Source organism: Microsporum canis, genomic scaffold (assembly GCF_000151145.1).
Source record: "Microsporum canis CBS 113480 supercont1.4 genomic scaffold, whole genome shotgun sequence".
Taxonomy (NCBI): Eukaryota; Fungi; Ascomycota; class Eurotiomycetes; order Onygenales; family Arthrodermataceae; genus Microsporum; species Microsporum canis.
This window is the reverse complement of record NW_003299166.1, coordinates 472,275-497,104: the sequence shown is the minus strand read 5'-3', so window position 1 is coordinate 497,104 and position 24,830 is coordinate 472,275. Positions and strand designations below refer to the sequence as shown.

Sequence of the window (24,830 nt, the reverse complement as noted above, 5' to 3'; positions counted from 1 at the left end):
TACACACCTATATTCCGTCTCTGTGTTCTCTGGCTTCATAAAATTTTTCTCTTAAGGCAGGCATTCATTGTTATTATCTCAGGCTCCTACAAGCGTTTTCTTTTGTTCTAATGTTCTTCTCATTGTTACCTACTTTCCGTATGTTATGTCCAATTGAAAGCCAAAATCGGACGTACAAGGATGATGTTTCCGGTGGTCAGCATATTGAGTAACTGTTGTGCTGAAATGTAGACTATGTACGAGTATCATCGCATCATTTGGCGTGCTCTTCTACCCAAATTCGATCGAGTATTTGGAATACTTCAGTGGCAGCCTTAATTATATCTTCGTCAACTCCCAGCGCCCCGTACCTATGCCGTATTTTGTCAGGATGCCATCGAACACGCTCCAGCTTCAACACAGCTAGCATATTGCTGTGCTTAGATTGTGTAGAACTGAGAGCTTCCGTAGTGATCTGCGGAACAGGAGCATTGCACAGAAACTGCCTCACGGAGTCAATATTCGCATCCTTTTGCCTGCCAGATTCAACAGGCCAAACAAGAGTATTACGGAGCGAATCCGCTGCACTAGATGAAGGTCTACCTTCTTGAACCTGCGCATTTAACTCTTCCCAGGAGTCCAGATACCGTTTCCAGATTGTAAGCCAAGTATTCGTCTTTTCTTTTCTTGACTTTCTCTCCTTCCCACGCTTCAAACTTTCTTCCACCATCCTGTCAAATGCTTCGCGTTCCGTCTCTGCTCTTCCAGAATAGTTTCCGTATCCTTTTGCCCGCTCTCTATCGGCTTCACGTACTTTTCGACGCCGTTCCCTCTCTTCTAGTAAGCCCTGATGCGTTTTCTCCCACATACGCGCTCTAACATAGGCAGCGTATTCGTCGTCAGTCATTCTTTCTAATTCTCCCCTCTCATCTGGTCTAGCATACGTATGTATTGGTTGTCCGTACACGGCTTGCCAGTAGTCCGCCCCTTCGTCGTCCGCGAGCGCATCGAATAACGACTCACGAAACGCTGTGTTGGGCGAAACAGGTGGAGAACGGTACTCCGCGGGCTCTGGCTCAGTCTCATGGTCTTTGTGATGGCGATGACGGCGACGGCGGTGTTGATAACGGTGCCTACTGCTTTCGTAATGGCTGTCTTCCTCTCGCGATCGCTTCTTATCGCGGGATTTCTCCCTTAACGAATGTTTAGATTTCAGCCGGACCTTACCAGGCCGTGATGTGCGGTATTCATCGCCCTTGGGTGGCTCATCTTCTTGAGGCCCGTTGCGGCCTGGGTTATCTTTCTCGGAGGCTTGGTCCATCACCAGGGCCTGTCGAAATGGCAGGTGTTATGAGGTGTGCAGCTCCGTATATCATCTGTCATCGCGGCAAAGACACCACAAGGTGAAGGCTGGAACTAAGAACTCGTTGTCCATCGTCTCGATACCAGCTTGTGTTGTCTTCTGTGGACTTCAAAAGCTCAGAAGAAAAGAAGGGCTTCACGTGACATCGAACTTTATTATCAACTTCGATTTACGACTTTGACGGCGCAAGAAGAACGAAGTTGATGCAAAGCATTCACGATGGCCTTGGTCACATATTCAGACTCCGAGGGGGATTCAGATACTGAGACTGGGCCTGTTCAGAAACCTAAGGCCCCTCTCCAGTCTTCAACCTCGAGCTCCAAGCCCTCGTTCAAACCACTGGTTGACCGTGGCAACCCCCGAAAAATACTAGTTAACCTGTCAGAGACCAGATCTAACGGTGATGGGACAGGTCCGGGACAGGATAAAGAAGATGGCCCTGCTAGGAAACGGCTGCGAACCGGAGGAGGCGGGTTATTTTCTGGGTTTAACGATATGCTTCCTGCACCAAAGCGAGCTGGTGCAGCGCAGAAACCGACAGACAAAACAGAGGCAGGGCCTAGGAAGTCAAAGCCGTTTACTCTGAAAACTAGTGCAGAGCCTGGATTTGACCGCAGCGAGAGAATAGATAACCTCAACACCTCGTATGACGAATTTGGCAAACCTTCTGGCAGTGACGATACGGCAGATGGTTCAAAGAAGCCAGTGACAGAGCCTGTTTTTGAGAAGAAAGGAAACTCAATGATGTTTAAACCGCTATCTGTCGCAAGGAATAAGCCAAAGAAGAAGATGACAACTATCTCTCAACCCATTACTACCCCAAAAACGCAGACCGAAACCTCCCAAACACCCCCTCAACCAGAAGCGAAGTCAAAAGTGAGCCTATTTGGGTTTTCTAGCAGTACTGAAAGTACTCCATACGCCGATACAGCTGCACAAGCCACGCCATACGAGTCTATACTTTATGCAGGACCATCTGGGCCAGCAGAAACAGCAGACGAACAGGTATCAGATGCCTTGAAAAGCACGAATACAACTACAGGCCAACATATAACCACTCAAGAGGCATCCGCTGGGCCGCAAGATCTTGCAAGTGTTGCTAGTGACCTCAATCTCTCAAAATCAGAAATGCGACAACTGCTAGGACGTAATCTACAAGGCGCCTCTAGTAAAGTCATTAGTTTTAATACGGACGAAGAATACAAGTCCAACTCAGCATACCTTGCTAACACATCTGAGGCTGAGCTTGCTGCCCAGCAGCACAGACCCGTCAGGGCTGTTGCTCCTGGAAAACACAGCCTTCACCAGCTTGTGAATGCGGTGACTAGCCAGAGTGACGCGCTCGAGGACAGCTTTGCCATCGGAAAGAGAAACAAGAAAAAAGCAAGCTCAAAGTACGGTTGGTAGGAATACTGTTTCAACCAAACTGGATACCTATACCCTTCGTTGTTGCTTTGATGGATCTATCCGTAGGCCTTATTTAGTTTCCGTACCATAGGCTGTGTCAACACTACACTACAAAGCATATCGGAATACCAAGCCTGGCCACGTCGTGCAATTTAGCAGCATTGGGCCTTTGCGAGCAACAGATGAAAGAACAGCTGGAAGAAACAGATAATGAAGAACACAGCGGCAGATATCTTTTCACTTAAACAATTCGAAAAAGCTCAACCAAAGACATACTGCATATATTGAGTCTGATGAGGCTGACTGTTCTAATTCTTTTCCTTATTTCCCCAGACTTGTATAACTATTTGACATGTACCATACGCAGTGAGCTCGCTTGCATGACACCATCACATCCTGGGCCGTTTATAAGAACTTGACATTTCACCTTTCGCTTATGGATACCTAGAGCCTGTCTTGATGCCCCCCTGTTGCCACAACTGCCTAGTGGAGAGTTCATAGCACGCGTTGGACATCTCGAACAACGCATCCCAACGCTACTACCGAGGACCCGATCTCTGAGTAGTAGCGAGCGCAATATCAATGAAAATTGTCTGTAGCTGACCATAGTGAGAACGGTGAAATAGACAATGATGAATCAATCCCCATTGGAAATGTTCTACCAAACCCAATGCCACCACCAACGAGGATCAACTCAGCACAGGGAACAGAAACTACCGTTAGGCCAAGCCATGGATAGATAATCAGGAGAAAGCCAAAGTCAGAAAGCATGACTATTCGCCCAAAAGAGGAAAGCTGCCTCCCACCGTGCCCCTTATACTGAAATAACTGTCCCTAGGAAGCAGGTTGTCCAGATGCAACTAGTCAGATGAAGCCCGATAAGCGCAGTAGCCTACATTCCCGCGGTTCAGTTATGAAGACCCCATGCACCGGATACAAAAAGAACAACCGCCCATTTAAGGATTGTGCGCGTTCCTTCACTAGGAAGATATTAAACTATTCCACCTCCATAAACGAGAAGCCTAATACCGATGCTCTTAAGGAGACTCAAAATATCCGCAAAGAAATGTCAACCTAGATAACTCGTATCTCTGCTGCTTAATAGTGCTGGCTCGCCTTTTTGTCCAAAGGGTAGAATATTTGATAAGAAACTAAAACCAAAGCTGGCCAAATCAAATGCGGCCCGGGAAAGTGAATGCACTCATATTAACTTAATGAAACCCTCAGAGATGGCATATCGATGTGTGGGCAACGAATTCCACAAATACTCAATCGCTGGGGTGATAAGCGCCGAAAATATCCCCGCTATCTCCATCAGCAAGTTAGATGGAAGCGGATCCCTCGTCTGAGCCAATTATCCAAGATTGTACACCCTACTATTCTCTGTGTCTTAAGTTAGGTGGCAAGCATACAGAGTATTTCATTTCGTCCAGTTTCACAGTTATTCCTTGTCTATTTGTGTTCAACCCATGGGGTTTGCAAGGAGAACGCCAAACCCCTGTTCACCCCACAAATATAGAAATTTATAGGCTATGAGATACCGAAAAAAGAGGCTCCTATGTCGCCTTCAATCACCCACATCTACTCTGCAGGGAATTCTTCTCCAATCAACATTCCTCTTAATACGAGGGTGCATAGCAGGAGGAACTAAGTGTTCTTTTCGTTGGCGCCTACAAGTACATACAATAGAAGTGGATCTTTGTTTTGATACATTAGTTGGCGCTAAATTACTTCCCGGGTGGTTAGGAGCAGAAGTCAACCTAGAGTGTGTGTATATAAAGGTTTCAGGTCCCTGGTTACCTTACGCACTGGTAGATGGCGATGCAAATACTTTGGAGACACTTAATCAGTTGGCAATGACGCATCCCTAGAGCAAAAGCTTTGTCTTACTTCTCAAGTGTTTCGTCCAGGGTAAGAACGCTAGAGGGTATTCGATACAACAATGATTATCAAATCCCAAACTTATTGTAGAACTTGGGTAATTAATAGAACCTGGCTGTCTGTCCCAGTCTTTCAGTATCCCAGCGACCCAGCATAGAAGTCAATAGCTTCAAGACTGGTACTTGTAGGCTTCTCTAGAAACAATGGTATATACACCTCCACCCACTCACTACCTATTTCGGCCGTAAATGCAGCTTTATAAAACTCCCAGTAGTCTGGATACCATCCCGATTGCTGCCAATCAATAATTGCAAGGATCTTATTAGAATCTTCTGAAACCATGATGTTGCTTGGATGGAGATCAGCATGAGTAAAAACTACTTGCGCATCATCAGGTAGACTACTTCGATAAGGATCCGGGATTTCAGAAAGTTTTTTGCCTGGCCAATTTTGTCGAATACATAGTTTAAGGACCGTTGCTATCCAATCGTGAAATTGAGCAACTGAGAGAAAGGGTCCCGCAGGAGGTCGGTTTTCATTGGTAAAAACGATATCACCGAGAGGATCGCGGTTAATGTGACCTGATATAAAAGTAAGTAAATATGCTAGTATCAACAGTTACTGATATCCATCCTCTCAGGAATATAGTACTTACCAAGGAAGAAATCACCCAGTGCATGCTGCAGCTTGCGAAGTTCTTGGATTAAACCACGAAGCTGTTCGCAGACACCTACTCGCTCGGCCTTGTCTAGGGACTCCCACCGTTGCTCAAGGGTAACGCCCTGAATTAGCTCCATATAGATAAATATTTGGCCATTATCATGAGTCCAGCCATACACCTCTGGAACTGGTATAGTAGGTAAGATACGAGGGAATACCCAGAGTAACTGGCCCTCAGCAACTGTTACCTCTGGAGCACGCCCATATTTCACAATTAGGCCGAGCTGCTTGTAACGGACAGGGCGAAAAGAAAAGTTACGATCTTTTGACGATGGGTCTTGGATAGCACCTTGTTCACGAACCTCCGCGGGAGATGGTAGCTTGGCCCCTGATCCGTTTCGTGTGAAGAATGAGGACTCGAGGAAGGATATTGAATCTGCAGAAGGAAGCGTCTCGGTGGATATTGTGGGGCGATTTTCGGCCGCCATAAGATGAGATGTGGCGATGTTTAGGGCACTGAAGGAAGCTGGGGCGGTGGGATGTGTAGGTGTCAAGGAGGCCGATGTGCCAAATGAAGGCATAGTGAAGCTAAGTAAAGCAGCTATGTATATATCTGGTAGTTAGATATCGGGATGGCTCCGAGAATATGCCAAGAATGATTATATGATATTATGTAGAATTTAAAGTTGACCTATATAGTCACAGTTCCGTTAAAGTCATGAGTTATTAACGCGCGTTACTACGCGGCCAAGCCTCTTGTTAACCTATATTAAGCCCGGACTCAGGGCGCAGACTCGTGCCTGGCCTAACAATATCTTCGCAAACAGGGGCATCCTTGCAATTAGGCACCCTTGACCAGCTAGAAGGCATGAGTCCTTCGCCTTCCTACTGGATGGTACCCTCGGCAAGTCGTTTCGTGGCCGATTATTTTGCTTTCCCTATACAGTTATCTTATTAGTTTTCAATCACTGCTGTTTTGATAGGGCGTTGAGCTTGTAAATAACTGTATTGTTATTCTACCCCTTGCATATTATATAGGTAATAAAGCGGACTAGTTAGAAAGATATCACATCCATCCCAGTACCAACCAAACAGAGATACAAAACTGAGGAAAACAGAGCTTGATTTATAGACGTAGGGCATCAGTTATCCAATCATCTCTTGGTGTGCCTGCTTATATTTGGCAAAATAATGGATCATCGCGCTCCCGTAGTCGACACAATAGCCAGACTGCTGGATGTTAAAACTTTGATCCTGCCTAGGACGGGGATAAAACTTCTACCTTAAAACAATAATGAATCAGAATCTCCTTTAGCAGATGGCTAGCTTTTAAGCCGACCGTCAAACAAGAACTGGAACGTAAAAAGGAAGAAGTTCAACCTATCTTATCAGATTAGATCCATTTAAGCTTAAACTTAGCTCCCGGTCCCACTTTTATTAGATCAAAACCTGTGAATGTACATGATGCATTCTATGCTACGTCGGGCTCTATATACGCTCCTATCTAAGCCTTACAAATCATGAACGCCTAGTCACGCTTGAAAGATACTATTAGTACAAAAATTGTTGGCCACAGCCCTCGAACGCGGCTATATGTAGTTACCTTATTATGACTCTTTAATGGACATGGTAGCTTTATGTAGGACGTGACTTTTCTGATCGAGAATTGTGGCATCACACCATTTAAAGATAATGCAGATCAACATTCAACAGCTACACAGGCACCTAAATATTATCTAACTCATATAGTCACGAATAATACTTAACTTTTTCGAGTGCGGCTTATCTTTAACCCGCGCATGCTCGGTTTTCCTTTACGTACCTTGCTTTAATGACAATATATTCTATTCCTCAAAAGTTACGGTATACTAATTTTGCAATGAAACAATTTAGAATACGATACCCCACGGCCTCTAACTATTAAAACACTCTTCATACGGATTTTCATAGTCATCCCTTTTTGCCGACCCTATATGCATTACCAGCAACTTTACTTTCTTACTATCTAGCGGGGATAACTTCACTTCTCTAGCCCAATGTGAATAACAATGGCCATAGTTCTTGCTTTCCCTATGTGCTAGTTTAAAGCGATCAAAAGCGTTATTAACATACAATCTAATTATTCGCCAATTTTTTTCTACTTAGCCCCAGAGCAACCATTTCCTAGACCCGGGTGGGGTTTTCTGGTGGTATATCTCCTATAGATCTTTCGGAATAAAGATACTAAATAATGGTAACATTCAAACAATATAAATCCCTTCAATACGAGCTGACGGGCCCCGTTTTAACAAGTGGAAACACATTCCCTCTTTAGGATGGACGGGCTAACAGTGGGGGTAATGATCTCGTACAGTATAAAGACAATGGTTATCTTAATTATTAATATATCTCCTGGGATCGTATGTTCGTATTCTTGGTCTATTTGAGCGCTATCTAAACATCGAGATCCTTATCCGGAGTCGCGTAGCGGTGGATACCTGGCAATATTTAACCCATCCATCCTTCTCGGCTTATGACGGAGTTATTCCTTAATTGTGGCGTTAGAATGCAAGGATAGGGCGTCTACGGAGCAGAGACATCAGTCAGCGGGAAAGAAAAAAGGAAGAGGGGAAACCGCCTTATCCCTGTCCTAGTAGTGAAAGAGACTCCCAGCCCTCTCGGCTGTTGGCAATTTGGACATGTTCACCTACGATACTTGATCCAAGCAACCATCAATATGACTTTCAACCCTCAGGTTGCCCTCGACTGCACTCTACACGACCTCTACTCCCTCGATAGCGATGGGGCGCCTCTTCCGACTCTCGTCTACGACTCTCAACCAGTGGAAGACTATGCAGTGTTACCAACAGCCAAATATGTCTATCATTTAGGGGTGCAGCAAGGCTCAGACAAGATGTTGACGCTGTTGACAAGGAGTCAAACCGAGCGTCGTGTATTTCTGGCCGGAAAGATGTCTGTCATTGTGATGGACTTTGCCTACTCGCAGCACAATCGAGATTTAGAAAACCTCCCGGAAGATAAGGCGGATTTATATAACCATCTGTCAAAGATGCGACAAGACCAGCAACCTACGGTAACCTTTGTCTCTCGAGCAGATCAAATCACTTTATCCCCAAAGAGCCCTGTCGCGGTGGTTGTTCCTATTGACCCGGTCTCTCATCTGCCGCATGTCCTGGATCCGGATGTGCATTTTGAGCTCCTATCGAAGCGAGGACTGGCAGTGTCGGGGCTGCCCACCCCACCGTCGACTGTGGTCGATGTTCATCTTCCACTTGACCAGTTAAAGGACACCACCAACTTGGGACAAGAAATTGCTCGCATGCTGAAACCTCTTGATACTTATCAAACACCTTTTGTCGTGAAACTACCCCAGTCTGTGGCGGCAATGGGCACTTTCACAGTGCGTTCAGACAGTGACAGAGAACGTGTGAAAGAGATGCTCAGTGCCTATATGCGTGTTATGCTAGGACAAATCAACGCTGCCAACTACCACCTTAACCCTTTGTCCTTGATCTTCCAGAATTTCGTCACGGGTACAGAGGTAGCACTATCGTTCTTCGTCACGCAAAAAGGACGCTCTATCTTTGTTGGTTGCTTTGACCAGGAGTTCGACAAACAGGGGCGTTGGGCTGGGGGCTCTATCTCATACCCAGATCAACCCGCTTTGCAGCAAAAATATACAAAGGTAATAGAGCAGACGGCTCAATTCTTACATAAAAAGGGTTACTATGGGCCTGCAGGAGTCGATATCTTGACAGATAGCCAAGGAGAGCATTATATTGTCGACCTTAATGTTCGTCTAACAGGTCTATGCCACTTGGGCTTCCTCAAGGAGCATTTTACCCAGAGATCGCTGGATGTAGCCTCGACCGTAACGGGATTTTTTACCTCCTCCAGGGAAACAATTGAAGAGGCGTTTATCAACGAAATGCAAGATGGGAGCTTCATTGTTATAGCATGGTCGTATGACGACTCAATGAAACTGAGCTGTGGAGCGATTGGCGTTGGGGGAAAGACAGCATCGGACATAGAGAAATTGGCTGCTAGAATCCAGGCATATACCACTCCGGGAGGCCATTGAATAAAAATTATACGTAAATAGAATAAGCTGTTACCAGCCGAAAAGTTTAGAGGTAGTCATCTAGTCTTAGATTTGACGGTTATTAAAATGCACCACAGGACAACTATCAAAATCAGTTTATTTCCCACAGTACTATATAACTGGTATTCTCCAAGAATCCTGACAGCAACGAGGACAAAGACAGATAAATCTAGAATATTATAATTTGAAACAGTTTCTATAGCTATTTACATTTCATAATACAAGCAAGGGAAATATATCCTATACTTTTATGTAGAAACCTCCACCACCTCTGCAAACCATTGCTTCAACGCCAAAGACAAAACACCCGGTAACTCCTGAACATTCCTCACAATTAAATAATATGGGAAAGGGAAACTATCTAGATACTTTTTCATTTTCCATTTTCCTTCACCAGGTCCAGATCCGTTGGATTCAAAGGTGGCTTGGGAAAGATTCATGATCGAACGGCTTTCCTCCTGAACTGCATCAACAATGATGAAAACAAGCATAATGCGCTCTTCGTGAGCCTGACGAACGAGCCGAGTAATCCTATCATGGTCTTCGCAAACACCATCGGATATGATTAATTCCAGCTGCCAAAGGTCACCAGAAGTTGATGAAGATGGCCGCTTCGCTCTAGCTTCGCGGAATAATGCAATAGAATCCGCAATGAGCTGCCGCACATTTGTACCAGTTTGTTTATAGCTGAAATGCTGGAATACCTGGGACCCAGCCTCTGAAGAGAACGGTTTTCCAAAGTCATGAGCAACGCGGATGTGCTCTTCGTTCCCGAAGCTGACGATACATAGATCACCAGTTTCAAGCATGCTCAAGCTTCTTGCAACCAAGGCTAGGGTCTGGAGTGCAAGCTGACCACTAGCACCTTCAAGCATGGATTTGCTATCATCAACAGCAAGCATTATTTGATAATTTCGCTTCGACGGCACAGATCGACGCATCCATATTTTGTCACGCTTATACTGAGAAGCAATATAAGGGATGATGCGTTTTATATTAAGTCTCTTGCCCGTCCTGAAGTCTCCCCTGAGTTTAGTGGCCATAGTAGGGGCTAGAATAAGACGAAGCTGTTCTGTTAACGAGAGCGAAAGGTCATGAGTTATGGATTCATAATGGGTCCACAGCCTGCGGGCTTCATCTGGAGGCGTCAGGGGGGCGGAATCAGATGATAGATTAATGATGGAAAGATGGCTATCAACATCATCAAGCTCGTCCTTCTCTGCCGTATCACCCTCCTCCCTGTGGGAAGAATTAACTCCATTACCAGGCCGTGAAATGGAGATCGTTGGTTGCTGTTGGTCATTCGAGGCGAGCTGTGCATCAACATCCATCAAGTCTTCCAGATTATTGGGGGCGCTGGAATCTTCCATCTCTTCAGCATCTGGCAGATACTCGTTATCCTGAGGCTTGAAGTCAGACTCTATTGCCTGGGACTGGTTCATAGCTTGAGATTGTTCTTCATTTGCCTGACCAAGGGCTTGTGTGTCTGCGGTGTCTTCATCATCCGCGAGATGCTCAAAGTCGACGTCTTTTTCACCAATATCTTGCTCCTGGCTCTGCTCTTTCTCTTTCTCAGAAGCCTCTAATATTTCACGGTGAGACCTATGCCACTGTTCAAGGATATCACCGAGCTTCTTAAACGCCTGGAGCTGCGGATCTTGCTTCTCGTTGTTGTTCCTATCGCTGGTTTCTTGGTTGGAATCCTTTCCACGTTGACCTTGTTCCTCGATTCCATTGCCTTCACCTTCACCACCGTCTTCCGTTTTAGTAGTTGGCTGTTCAATGGCAGCGTCTCCAGAGGACCCCTTTTCGTTACTCTGCTCTTGTTCAACACCTGCAGAGACCTGGTTACTGGGCACGGCGTTGTCAGGGTCAGTCTTTTGTTCATCTTCCACTGGCATTATATCTCCTTTATCTTCTTCTTGCTTTTCTTTTTCTTCATCATGTTGAGGCTCTGAATCTTGCTCGCCGGCCTCTTCCCCTTGATCTTCTTCGTTACCATCATCCACCGCCTCTGCCATATCAGCATCGGGACTTTGTGATCTCATATCCGTATTGTCTTGTTCGTTGGAATCCTCTGGCAAATCATCTTTATTAGCAGCATCTTCCATAGATTCCTCGCTCATACAGTCATCCATGTCAGAGCCTTCATCCTCCTTTTTATCGCCATCCAGGTCCATATCCTCTGGCAAGTCGAGGACCTCACCCTCCTGTGCATGTGGATCGGTTACGTCCATGTCTTCCCGACCAACTCCCTCTTTTTCATCTTCTGGCACCTCCTCATCGCTGTCAGCAGTACCCTGTTCCTCATCAACTTCTTTATTTGCTGATTCGTCTTCCTTTCGTTGCTCAGCAGCAGCTGATATCTCCTCTGCTTTCTCGTTGCCTTTACCGTCGTTGTTCTCTGTATCTTTCTGTTCCTTATCATTCGCACCATCCCACATCTTTTCATCTACTGCTGAAGGATCCCAGCCATCAACACTTCCAACCTCTTCATCCAAATCGTTTGCGTCTTCCTCACCCGATTCTCCCTTTTCCTCGTCCTCATCCTCCTTTGAGAAAGCAGCCTCTTGCCCTTCCAGCTCCTCATTGTCCATATTAACTGCATCTTCAGTCCCTTCAATATCTTCCTTGTCCCCATCTTCTTGCTTTTGCTGCGCAAGCTCCGAAAGATCCTCGTCATCTTGAACCTCTTTGCTTATATCTTCAGCGCCCTCGCCATCTCCAAGGCCGGTGCCGCTCTCTACCTTGTCACTCTGTCCTTGCTGCTCAGATGGCGCAGATGGGCTGCAAAATCCTTCCGATGCCACTTGCTTGAATGATTTCGCCAGAGTGTATCCGAATTTGCACAAAGAATGATGGAAAGCAGCGTATCGATTGACCAAATCCAAGCAAATTGATTGATATTGCTCCAATACTGGTAAACTGATAGCAACTGCAGCAACTGCTAGGTTAAAGTCACGACTATCAGATATACTCCCTATATTGTCAAATGACGATTTCAATTTACAAGAGACATCGTCAATATGAAGTTCGGAGAGAGACCTGGACAATGCGGTATCTGTCTTAGATAACCATGCAGCAATATCAGTTGAGATAGGGGCGCCTGTAAGGGAGCTTTGGACTCTTTGCAATGCAACCAGCATTGAGTCCATTGCAATGAGCATAGACGAGTCCACTTGCTTCAAGGACGACTTGACGATACTGTTATGGTCCGATTGGGAAGTATTTTGAGTGTCACATCCTGTCCAGAAGAGTAGCTGATTGAGGGCGAAGGCTATCTCAGGCCGGGATTCCATGTAAGCCAAAATGTTGGATTTCATACCAGCCAGCAAATTTTCCGCATCTGCAATTATATTTTGGTGGGATTGAGATGATAACCCTGGGGGAAGGATTGGAAGGTTGTTAAGCCGTTCCTGCAACGCTGTTGCAGATTCCGTCCAAGACGTCAAGGAAGCAAGTATTGCCGAGGAGTTAGTATGAGCGTGCCTGGCATGGATACTTACGACTGTTGAAGATAGCTCTATGATGGTTGGTAGCCATTTAAGGGCCCGGTAAATCGTGTGCTGCTGCCTAGAAGCCCCTTCACCCGCTACTGTTGTATTTCTCGACATAGCGGTAGCCAACTTGACGGTGTTCACAAGACACTCAAGTGAAGCCAAGGCAGGAGATAGAATTTCCCTTTGTTTTAGCATCTGATATAGAAAGCCTTCCGTGAACCCGGCACTCCGTCCAGCTTCGACATTGCTCAGGTCTTCGGAGTAGTTTCGCGCCACTCGGCGTACGCTTGGGACCATATGAAGGAAACGGTGGAAGTACTTGTCTGCGTTAGAAGCCACGGGAACTAAATGATAGGAGCTGAAGTTTGGAGTAGTAGCAAGAACTAGGCTAACGGAGGATTGCTTATCGAGCAAGTCTGTTCCAAGGTTCGACCTGAGGCCCATATGGCGCAGTTCTTTCAGTTTTGCAGCATAAAAGCTTCGCTTCTGGGCCTTGAGATGTTGGATCTCCTCCTTGTTTTCCTCTGTCAGGGTTTTTGGAGTTCGCTTTTGAAATTCTGAAATAGAAGAAACCACATCAATCATGATGGCTTCCAGTTCAATGGTAGCTTGAAACTCCGGCAAGGCGCTTTCATAAACTCGGGACATACTTTTGGCTGTAGAATCAGGGTTTTGGAATCGCGCTGGCCTTTGATTCCATAGCTCCTCATTATTTTGATAAAGGCTCACTGCAGCGGAATCTACGTCCCTCAGATGGTGGGTTCCGGAGATAGGTAGGTCTTGAGATCCTTGGGTAGTGTCTGGAATTTCCCTTGCAAGGAGCTCCTCGCAGGGTTGTGCTAATAACGAACGGTATTTTCGGATGATTTTGAACAGTTTATGATGAGAGCGCCGTGCGGTTTCACGGAGCGCTGTGATGTTTGTATCTTTCCAGCTTGCCAGTTGAACCTGTTCTTTTAACTCCTTCTCCAGGCTTTGCCGTCCTGTTTGTAGCGAGGTTTTCACTGAAGAAATGAAAGGCGCGTAATGGCTGAGTAGGTTATCTAGTGCCGTAACCACTTGTTTCAAGGCTGGGAGCCCAGGGGAATAAAGCACAAGTAGCATCCTGAACTTATCAATAAGATCGATGCGGGAAGAAAACTGGCCCATGGAAGTTGTTTGGAGGAATTTTTCTAGCGTCAGTAGCAGGTCAGCAACATGGCTATCCAGCTGCTGTTTTTCTTGGGCTAGCTGTAGCGGTGCAGCAACGATAACTTCGTATGCCATATACCACCAGGCTGCTGCTTGCTCCAGGCATTTTTCATCTTCCATGTCCAATAAACGGGACCAAGTAGATAGTTCAAGCCGCCTCCAGTGAATCAAGGTCGAGGTTAGCTCATTGTAACAGTCAACTGCGGAGTATTCTTTGCTCGCAACTGTTTGCCATTCATGTACATGCTCATGAAGTTTCTCAGCCATTGTAAGGAATTTAGCAAGTGGTTCTCGATGCTGAAACTTGAAAATTTTAGAACATCGGTCCACAACATCAGCAAGGGTTGCATGCTCAGGCCATGACCCCTGGAGTTCTAAAAAGCGAACTTGCACTCTTTGGACAAGAGAAGCAAACTTTTTCACTTCTTCTATGTTGGCATCAGTGTAAAAGTTGTAGTTGGTGGCCTTGCGTGTTTGATGAATATCTTCTGAGAGGAGGAAGACCGGGGCTAGATGAAACCTGGGATCTATAGGAGATAGAGCCAGTCCTGATTGATGAGAGAGAGACCCAACTAAGCGGAGTCCCTCCTTAACCACAGTTTTCAAGCGGGAAGCTTTATTCTCATGAATGAAAAGGTTCCTGAAGGCCGTGAAAAATTTCATGCGAAGGTCGTCAGTTTGAATTCCGGGTTTCGCATCTTCATCGCTAGGCTGGTCGTGATTGTCGTAAGTAGGGAAGAGCTGGAGCATTTCTGCGGACTCCGACTCCTCATCATGTTCAAATGACCCTCGATAATGGTAGAATTTGGATTTTTCGGCTTCCTGAGATTGATCTTTTTCTAGCTTCTCCTTCCATAAGGAGTAAGCTCTATCGAGGACATCATGCAAGACTTCTTTATGAATAGATATCGAAAGGGTCTGCTCATCTATATTTTGAGCGGCGCCTAGTAGCAACAGCCGGTGAATTTCTACCTCTGCATTTGTATCCTGGTTTCCTTTGAAGGAATGAGAAGGGGAAAATGGCAGATCTGGTAAATGTGAACCCAAGAAGGGAGTTGTTCCGCAAATGAAGCGGATGGTAGAAGAATCTTGGGTGGAATATTTACAACTATGGCGGATTAACTCTATCCCTTGGTCAAGAAGCTGAAGGAACCTGACAGGTAGGATAGTTATATCGTCATAACCGGGGCAGTTAAGGGAAAGTCGACGGGCAATTTGTCGGATGTTGAGCTGGAGCAAAGTCCTTGAAGCCTGGGAAGATTTGTTATTGGAGGATATTCCAGCATTGGTTGTAGCTGAGAGAATATACTCTATAGGTTGATTTAAGATGGAACTGAGAATACTTGTAAATTGAGCTTGCACGTCATCTAGCTTTGAAATTTCAGGGCGAGTCACTGGAGTGTTCGGAGGGGCAGAGCCAACGAGGTCAAGCTCATCTTTAGCGGTTTCAATGCGGAGGGTTGAATCCTGACCAGAGAATAGAAGCTCACATGTTCGAAGACAGTCAAGCTTCACGGACTTCTCTTGCTGCCTTTGGGTATGCATTTTATGATCAATGGCTAAGTTCAGGGATGGATCAAAGGGCAGATTTGGGACATAGCAGTGTAGCAGCCCTATAGATAGCCTAACCAAAAGCTTTCCTAATTGACCAATAACTTCTTGACTGGCTTGGGATTCACAGATAGTTTGGAACAAGCTCGGAATCTCGCCCCCAAGTACGTAACGGGAGAATGTATTATTTGAATACTCTGGACGATTTTCGATTTTCCAATTAGTAGGTGGTGGGTTCTCAATTCCTCTCGTTTGCAAGTCTTGTAAATATCTGATCGCCGTACTAAACGAGTCAGGCTCAACTAAATCGGTGTGACACTGTATGAGCTCCTTGAACAACTGTGCTAGTCGGTGCTGAAGGAAGAGGGCTTGGTGGGTGGAAAGTTGATAAGTGTTCGCAGCCAATCCTTCCAGGAGGAGACTGACTTCAGACCCCAGAAGATCCATTTGGCCAAGAGGAACATCACCAATACTCTGAAATTTATGCACAAGGGAGTTAGTAATATTCCCTAGCAATGCCAAAGGACCACAAGATGAGTGTTGACTTCCAAGGTACTGCGTAAGTTTGGATAGAAGCCCGGGGACTATATTGCCAATGGTAGATATTTCATTGGGTTGGGATGCTCTGCCAGCTAGCAGCTTGATAGATGCCGGAAGTAGGGCATTATTGTAAGGGCTGGTATCTGCCAAGTCGTTATATTGACAGAGCGTTTCGAACTCTGTAGCAAAGTGAGGAGTGCCATAGAAGTCAGGTTTCAATGCCTGAGCCTCAAAATGATTTATCGTTTTGTTCAATTCCTAATCAAACTTATCAATAAAAAGGGGCATAGAAATATAAAACATAGGGTCTTAACTTACAGGCAGTAAAGCTACGCTCTCAGCCCCCTGTAAAATCGACGTTTGGGCGCGTAAAAATAGGTCATAGAGCCGGCCCAACTCAGGGATAGGAACCCTAGATTTCAAAGCAATTCGATCATATCTTGCTCGAAGCTCTTGGAATTGCACCTTTTGTTCTAATTGATGGGAATCAGTAGGTGTGGCAGGGCGCCACATGTTCCACATACGCTGCATGCTTTCTCCAGAGGTTAACTTCCAATTGGAATTAAATAAGCTCAAAAGTTCTGTAAAATTGTTTAGAAGATCTAGGTGAAGATGTTCAAACCTAGCAACAATGTTTTTTCCAATAAGGAGATATGCCGAAAAGACGGCATCATCCAGGAGCCTGGACTGTGTTAATTGGAAGATATCCCAACAAAAGTTTAAGATGTCTTCCAGCATCCGAGGGACTTCATCAGGGCATGTTTCCAAAATCAGTGCACTTAGATATTCGTTAAGGGCATTGCAACAGCCGTATAGAAAATTGGAAACAGGTTGGGTCGAATCTTTCAAATGTGACCGAATAGCTCCCGACGTCATAGACCGTTCTATGAGGCTCATATCTACCGATTTTTTGCTCCCTGCGATAAATTCCGTTTGGCAAAGTTGTTGGTAAAATTGAACAGTTCGTAACTGAAGTTCTTGCAGTTTTGCCGCCTGGGCAAGTTTCATTCGACAACTCTTTATGGGGAGAGATACCAAAAGCCGCGGCTCATTTATGAGTGGATGTAGCGGCTAAACACAATGTTAACAGGACATATATGTATATGGGGTATAAAACACAAACCTCTATCTTTTCCTGGCTATCGACATTCTTGTATATGATGTTTCTACTATGATTATGGGGTTGCACCCACCCAATCATTGCGTCCTTGTTGAGAAGAGTAGTATAACTCTCAATCATTGATTCCGCAATTCTAGGTGACATGGCCGAGTCTCTAGACCATAGCTGGGCAAATTGTTTGATGGAATGCTGAAGATACGTCATATCCCGAGGTGATAAATGATCAAGGGCAACCCCAATCGATTGAAGGCTTTTCTTTGAGAAATTATGGAAACGATTCAAGTTTACGCATTCCCGGATACGATATATGGCGGATTCGTTCAAGTACCTCGCTCCACTCAAACAAGAACGGTTTATTTCATCTTCCTGCAGAAAGAAAATTTCGATAGATCTGTTTCGCATAGCTCGAGAAAGTTCGCCATGTCGAGGGTCTACCGTTAGAAACAGTCGAAAATCGGGATGCGGTGCGATAATCTGCGCAAGGCCATCTGGAGATTTGCGTTCATTCATAATGAGACAGCCATTCGGTTCAAGAAGGGAGTTCAAACGGTCCAAGACAGTGGCATTGCAAAGGTTGGCGTTATCTAGAACCACCCAGCTGCCTTGTTTCATCGCATGGATCAAGATACCCTCCGTCCATTCAAATCCAGCTTCTCCATAGCCCTCATCGATACATACCCGCCTGCACTGCTCATAGATATCCCGAAATAATTTATCTGGGTGGTGTTGAGCTATTTCAGAGAGAGGGCCTAAGAGTGATTGTGGGTTGAAGGAACTATGCATGGTCATTTGGTATAACTCTACTAACTTCGCTCCAAAGGAGGCGCCACCACCATCAGTTTGCGAATAAGCAATCACAATTTGATTTCGCAAAAAGTGAACAAGCTCGTTGGCAAATGAAATATATTGCCGGTGGCTGTCTCGTTGCTCAAAGCCACCGATAAGGTCCATGGCATCTGTATCGGAATTAAGAGCAAGTTCAACAAGTTTAGCACCACTCAAGGCAGCAAGTCGCCGTATGCTAGAAGTCTTTCCACAGCCTGATGGTCCAACCAATAAGCATGGCCAACAGTTCTCTACACAAAGCATCATAGATTCAGTAATATGCAGATTGCGAGGGAACTCTTTGGAGTCGTTAACCGAGGAATCATACAACTTTGGGTTCCGGTCCAATTTCCCCAGGCCAACTTGATACGAATATGGGCTGAGGTTGTGATAATAGTTTTTAGTGTCAGGTATAGTACCAAAGACGTCTTTGTATAGCTGAGAAATGAACAACCTATCAGGAGCAGTCCTGAACCTATGTGAGATGACCACGTCAAGATATTGAGAAGGTGATATCTCGATAGGGCTGGAAGTAAACAGTTTAAGCCAGCGAGAGATATCTCGAATATTGACCTCCCAAGGCGCTCCTAGGGCTCCAAGTCGACGATCCGTGAGCAGCTTTGTATTCAGGGTAGTGATGAATTCGACAAGCTTCTTGATTTTGTCTTCTGGACATGTAGGGCTTAGCCTACGACAAATAATTTCCAGGTCATGAAAGGTAAATGAGTCCGCATACACAACTGTAAATCTGTTTACAAAGGATGCTGGAAGTCCTTTTCGCCCGCCTCCTTGATGGTGCGGATTCTGCGCGGCGAATAAGACAAAATCAGGGTGCCGCTTGAAAGTTTGCCCCAATTCCGCAATGTACACTTGTTGACGATGATCTAAACATGAATTCAACCCTTCGAGGACGGATTGTGAGGCGAGATTCATTTCATCCAAAAGGACCCATCCGCCATGCTGCATGGCACGCAAAAATGGAGCATCACTCCATGCGAAGCTACCGATGTCACCTCCATCAGTAGGGACGTCTGACCCAAAAAGATCGGTTAGATCGGTTTGCTCGGACAAGTTAATTCGAGTAAGCTGCACCCCTATAACCTGTGCCAGCGCTGAAACCAAGGTGGTCTTTCCAACCCCGGGACTTCCTTCTAACAGAATTGGTTTGCTAGACTGGAGGCCACGCACAACGCGAACCGTATTAGATAGGGTAGTGGGCGCATCAAGCGCAAATTTTGAGTCCGGGTTAGAATTAGGCCCGAGAGATAGGGAAAATTGACCAATTTTCAAGCTATTTCTGCCAAGTTGCATTGTTGAGTTTTGTTTATAAATTGATAGAGCATCAATCGAAAATAGCATTCCTAGCTTTTCCAAAGAAGAGTGCCTGTCTCTTTCAAGATCACCGGAAGTTGATGCTAGCAGTGCAGATGGGTTTGCACCAAGGCCGTCTATATAGACTAGGCAGGCACCGTGTACAACAGCCGAATCTGCTTCCAACTGGGTACAAGAGTTAATAAATTCTGCCCAGGCCAATAGGTCACGGACTGATATTGAAGATTGCGTGCCTCGGAACTTTTCCTTGAACCATTTCGCAAAGACAATCATTCCCTGAGGAACATTACGTAGAGGTGACTGGACCTTGGCCTCTAATATAGGTAATATATCGTCATCCTCTAGCAGCTCGGGAACCCAAATTTCTGTAAGTCGATTCCTCAACGCTGCAGAAAGCTCTCGTTTCCCATAATCTCCACCAGGGTTCATTGTACCAAGGAATTGAAAACCGTCAGCGGCAGTTATTAGAGAATCAATAGGGCCTTTCTCAGCTAGAAGCACAGTTCTGGTGGTTTCCAACACGCTATTGAGCCGTTCTAAGACTGAGTCGTCTGCGAGCGAAAGTTCATCCAGGAGGAAATGTTGTCCAGTTTTCATCGCAGTTACTAAACTCCCGTCAGCCCATTCAAAAAGAGAATTTGTTCTTGTGATGTTGATCTTTATTCTTTGGATAAGATCAGGGTCACATTTGACTAAAGCTGAAGAATCCACTGCATAAAATGCACTTTTAAGGCTATCAAGTGACTCAAAGGACTCATCCCATTTGCCATAGGCTTGTTTTAAGAGTAGAGGTATATCTGCCTCGAGTTGCTGCGCAATTGAGGATCGATTCCTTATAGGTCTCTGTGAACCAATGAGATCTCCTGTTTCCAAGTTGACATGGGCATTAACAATGAAAAGTTCCTTTCCATAAGCTTCTGCGATGGCTTGACATATCTGAGTTTTACCGCACCCTGTCTCCCCGACAAGGAGAACGGGTTCGTTATGCTCAATGGCTTCAGACACAAGAATGAAAAGCCTCCTCATGGCCGGTGTCCAGACAATGTTTTCTGGAATCGCTGCTGACAATTGTTTTAGACGTGCATCAACGGCAGATTTACCGTATATTTCGCTTTTGTTAAGCTTCACCCCCATGACCTTTTCTATTACCCTCTTAACAGCATCGCGCTCCTGGCTATTCCTAACTCTTTCAGCCAGGAGCATAAAGCCATGGGCGGCCAACTGTTCGCGATCATCTGCACGTCTCATTGCCCATCTAAAGAGATCACGAAGTGTGGCGAAACTGTTTCTCTGTTCGAAAAGTCGGTTTGATTGGCGTAGTATGGATAACTGTCGATAAACGGAAACTATCCTGGTGCAGAATGAGGGCGGAATTTGTGAACGCTCCTTCAAGATAAACTCCAGTTCATCTTCTGGTATATCATCAAAATGTAGTTCGAGAAATCTATTTCTGAACGCACGAGACAACACTTTCCTCCCTCCATAAAGGCCTGCGGGATTCTGAGTAGCGAATAACATGAAATTTGGATGTGGGCGAATGATTTCTTGTGTCTCGGGAATGAAAAGCTCCCTGTTATCGTCAAGTAGCCGATTTAAGGCTTCCAAAACATCAGTAGGCGCAAGATTAAGTTCATCCAGTACTATCCAGTATCCTCTTTTCAATGCCTCAACAAGAACACCGTCTTGATATTTTAGAGTACCATCTTCACCCGTAGCATACGATCCCAGATACTCCTGAAGATCCGTATGTTCATGGTTATTGATCCTCACAAATTTGTTTCCAGAAAGTTTAGCAAGGTGCTCAACCATACTTGTTTTCCCGGAAGATGTTGGTCCTTGGAGGAGAATAGGGAACCGTCGAGTCGAGCTTGCTCGTACAAGGTTCATAAGATTCCTTTCAATGAATGGGGTAATGATGTAGTGAGGTTGGGACTCTGGCGGAAAATCTCCCTTTTGCATCCAATAGTGTTTATATTGGACGTATGTCGCTCCATCGTTGACCTCTCGGGGAGTTTGTGATAATATTGACCTCGCATTGCCAACCTTCCCAAATATATGTTTTTCCAGTAGAGGAATAACGAGTCTTTCAGAGTCCTTACTCAGAAGAGTCAAAAAACTCATTGAGAATCCTTCATACACAGCACGACGAACACCATATATATGTGCCTGGTCTGTCACATACATCAAAGTGCGAACAAGAGTTCTGATGCTGAAATGTGGTTTGTGACCAGCACCATCTGTTAATTGATTCTCTATCGCCAATCTTTTTGTTTCGAGATAGACGCTGGCAAGGTCTGAGGCGACTCGGGAATCACGGTTCAGTAGGGGGCCAAGGTAAGTACGTATCAGACTCAGGAGGTCATCTATATCGCTGTCGGGGGATCTAACATAGAGCTCTGTAAATCTAGATCTCAGTCCAGGGGCTAGATCCCGTTTTCCCGCATCTGTAGCAGGATTCATTGCTCCGAATATTCGGAAATCTGGGTGACCAATAACTCGTTCCATCTCGCCAGCTTCTGGGAGTAAAACTGATGGATTGCCATCACGCCCATGATGTAATAGGCTCGCAATACTCTCAAGGGTGTCAGGTGATGCAAGATTAATCTCATCCAGTAGCACCCATTCACCATTTCTCAATGCCTTCACAATCTTTCCTTGGACAAAAGCAAAGGAAAATTTAGCATCTCCTCGTAAAACTCTGGCTTCAAATTGTCGGAAATCTGATGCAAATGATGACCACTTTGCTGAAAGCGAACTATACTTTGGACTATCCAGCTTTCTCTTTTTGGTTGGTTGCTCAGTTAACTCGTTTGCATCACTTTGGGTCTTTTTTGACACACTAAACAAGTCAGCGGCCATTGTAACAGCTTCGTTTAGTACATTGACTAGACGAGGCCAATTTCCAGCACCAACGCTCTTTGCAACCGAGGATAAAAACTTCTGGTTTTTTTTGACTGAGAATGTGGACTCAAACAGTGCATTGAATTCATCCACTAGTGGTATTGCTATTGAACGAAGATTCACAGGTTTATACCCACCTAGGAGATCTGAGGCCTCACTTTGCTGGGATAAATTGACGACAGTCAACCGCTGATTCAATAATGCTGCTAATTGCTGCACGACCGCAGTTTTACCAATACCAGTCTCTCCAACAAGTAGTATAGGCTCTGATACTTGAAGGGCAGCAGCAGCTTGTTCCATTAGCCGCAGGGAGGCTTTTGTAGCAGCAAAAGATTTACTCTGTTTAGACTTTGATCCATCCTTGTTCCGTGATTTGGTCTTTTGGCAGGTCTCCCTTCCAATTATTAGCTCTGAAGCCTCGTTGGAGTAAGTTGGGACACGCTCCAAAAGACAGAACCTCATTTTTTGCGGTGGGATATGCATTTCTTCGGCAATGTTACTCGCAAGAGCTAAACGCAATTCATTGTCTGGGATATGGGCAACAAAGCAGTCAACAGCGTCCATAAAAAATTCGTCATCGATACGAGCTGGTACCGATTCGTTCCCCCTCTTGATCCCTAGCCTTCTTAAGCGTGTCTCTGCCCTACCGCAAAATTTCATCAAATCTCGGAGCCCTATGGGCCTTCCTTGCACCCGCCTCGACGCTCCGCGTCCGACAAGTGTTGAAATGATTCGAGAATAGAGGGGCAGGAATATATCAGCATATCGAGTAAGGTCAAGTAGAGGAAATTCGTTCTTGACAATTTGTGAGACCTCATCCATTGGTAATGGTGAAACGCGTATCGTATTCCACAGTCGGCCCCCAAGCGTAGCATTTCCTGGCAAAACTTCATCTCCTCTGCCGTTTAAAAAGGATCTCATTGTCGCAATAACCCGGAAGCTTTCCGCACAGCGAATATGTTCTTGTCGACTTGGAATAACAAGTTCTCGATTCTCAATCAAAGGTAGGATAACTGAGATTACCTCCGCTGGTGCACGATCTAGATCTTCAATTAAAATCCACCTTCCTTCTCTGGCTGCTTGAGTCAATACCCCCGGTTGCCACTTAAAGCTGCCACTTTGACCCGATGTCGAATAGACACCTAATAAACTCTTAGAATCCGTTTGTTCGTTCAAGTGCAATGTTATCATGGATGATAAATTTCCCATCTCACTCGCAGCTTCCATGACTAGTGATGTTTTTCCAGCTCCTGGTTGCCCGACAAGTAGTAGTGGGTCTTGGGATAGGAGTGCCTCTCCCACCTTACGAAGATTAGTTCGGACAGCTGGTGTTTGCACTAGCTTAAATGGCTGAGTTCTGGTGCTCCGTTTCAATGTAGGGATAAGAACTCCTCCGATTTCAGCTGTAAAACTCGATGATCGGAAATACTTAATCCATAACTCAAAGAAACCCTTATTGCAGTTTCGTCGGGCAATGTGTAGTGCCGTTTCAAGGTCATTATATCTCTGTTCCTCCCAGAAGCTGATCAACCTGAAATCAACAATCTGGTTTTCCCACTTGGAATCAAGAGGGCCATCACCGCAATACCGGCTAAGCATATTCTCCAAAATAGCGTCTGCGGCTCGGATATGTAGGCAAAAACAGCGGATTGCCATACATCGTATTATCCTGTCGGAGTGGAGGAATAGAGCTTGCAGCTGATCAGGAAATATGAACGGTGAAAAGGTGCCCACATCGAAACTCAGCAGCCGGAAAGCTGAGAGTAGCAATGATAAAAGAGAACCATCCTTGATATGTAAAATATCTGAAGGACACTGCTCTGAGAATAACGGCAAGCATACGTTCTGGGTCCGAAGTGCTCTCTCAGCAAACGGCCGTAAGTATGGGGAATGCGGCAAGATCCGTGAAAATGCCGAGATAACTTTGTCAAGATGGACAGTAAGATCTAGAGAAAGCCATTGAGCAGCTATGTCCACAAAGACGGGTTCTAGCAATGGGAATAATATAGCTGTATAGCTCGGATCTAAAGAAGCCAGCACCAATCGCTCCTGTTGGACACTGGCTGGAGCTTGAAGAATCGTTTGTGACAGCTCCTCGGGTAGTTTATGTAAAAGGCCAGGTTCTATTGAGAACTCCGGCTCAGCTGGTATAGCTTCCATCTTGAGAGCTCCTACACAGCGCAACTTTTCCTGTACGCACAGGAATTTGATAACTTTATCAAATCTCAAAAAATTTCCTTATCGAGATAGTTTTCTGCCGAAACTTTATTTCTGCCATCTCTCACCGCCTGCGCATTTGTTGTCACGTGATATACGGCCTTTTCTGCGCATTGACCAGCTGTGAAACGACCGCAATTTATGGACGAAAAGCAGGTAGCAATATTAATTACGGTAGCTCTAGCCTCAGAATAATATTTACGACAGAGAAGAAGATTCCAGACGCAGCTCTATGATCGGGCTTGTTGTGCAAACCCTGCG

General features: G+C 45.4%; 6 protein-coding genes across 6 annotated transcripts; 3 read left to right on the top strand and 3 right to left on the bottom strand.

Annotated features, from left to right (window-relative positions):
- Positions 1–253: 253 nt before the first annotated feature.
- MCYG_04163 (conserved hypothetical protein) lies at positions 254–1,374 on the bottom strand (the record flags this gene model as incomplete). Its single annotated transcript, XM_002846380.1, has 1 exon — positions 254–1,374. One exon carries the CDS (start codon positions 1,298–1,300, stop codon positions 254–256), a length of 1,047 nt encoding a protein of 348 aa, XP_002846426.1.
- Positions 1,375–1,561: 187 nt separating this feature from the next.
- Positions 1,562–2,994, top strand: MCYG_04162 (conserved hypothetical protein; the record flags this gene model as incomplete). The annotated part of the gene is made up of 2 exons (XM_002846379.1): positions 1,562–2,736; positions 2,841–2,994. 2 exons carry the CDS (start codon positions 1,562–1,564, stop codon positions 2,992–2,994), a joined length of 1,329 nt encoding a protein of 442 aa, XP_002846425.1.
- Positions 2,995–3,101: 107 nt separating this feature from the next.
- On the top strand, positions 3,102–3,827 carry MCYG_04161 (uncharacterized protein; the record flags this gene model as incomplete). Its single annotated transcript, XM_002846378.1, has 4 exons — positions 3,102–3,115; positions 3,198–3,310; positions 3,376–3,467; positions 3,588–3,827. The coding sequence occupies 4 exons, from the start codon at positions 3,102–3,104 to the stop codon at positions 3,825–3,827; spliced, it is 459 nt and encodes a 152-aa protein (XP_002846424.1).
- A 935-nt stretch (positions 3,828–4,762) lies between these two features.
- On the bottom strand, positions 4,763–5,871 carry MCYG_04160 (phosphotransferase family protein; the record flags this gene model as incomplete). The annotated part of the gene is made up of 2 exons (XM_002846377.1): positions 4,763–5,211; positions 5,286–5,871. The coding sequence occupies 2 exons, from the start codon at positions 5,869–5,871 to the stop codon at positions 4,763–4,765; spliced, it is 1,035 nt and encodes a 344-aa protein (XP_002846423.1).
- Positions 5,872–8,006: 2,135 nt separating this feature from the next.
- Positions 8,007–9,371, top strand: MCYG_04159 (conserved hypothetical protein; the record flags this gene model as incomplete). The annotated part of the gene is made up of 1 exon (XM_002846376.1): positions 8,007–9,371. One exon carries the CDS (start codon positions 8,007–8,009, stop codon positions 9,369–9,371), a length of 1,365 nt encoding a protein of 454 aa, XP_002846422.1.
- A 269-nt stretch (positions 9,372–9,640) lies between these two features.
- Positions 9,641–24,512, bottom strand: MCYG_04158 (midasin; the record flags this gene model as incomplete). The annotated part of the gene is made up of 6 exons (XM_002846375.1): positions 9,641–12,808; positions 12,899–16,432; positions 16,493–16,647; positions 16,699–17,245; positions 17,298–21,534; positions 21,634–24,512. 6 exons carry the CDS (start codon positions 24,510–24,512, stop codon positions 9,641–9,643), a joined length of 14,520 nt encoding a protein of 4,839 aa, XP_002846421.1.
- Between the last annotated feature and the right edge of the window lie 318 nt (positions 24,513–24,830).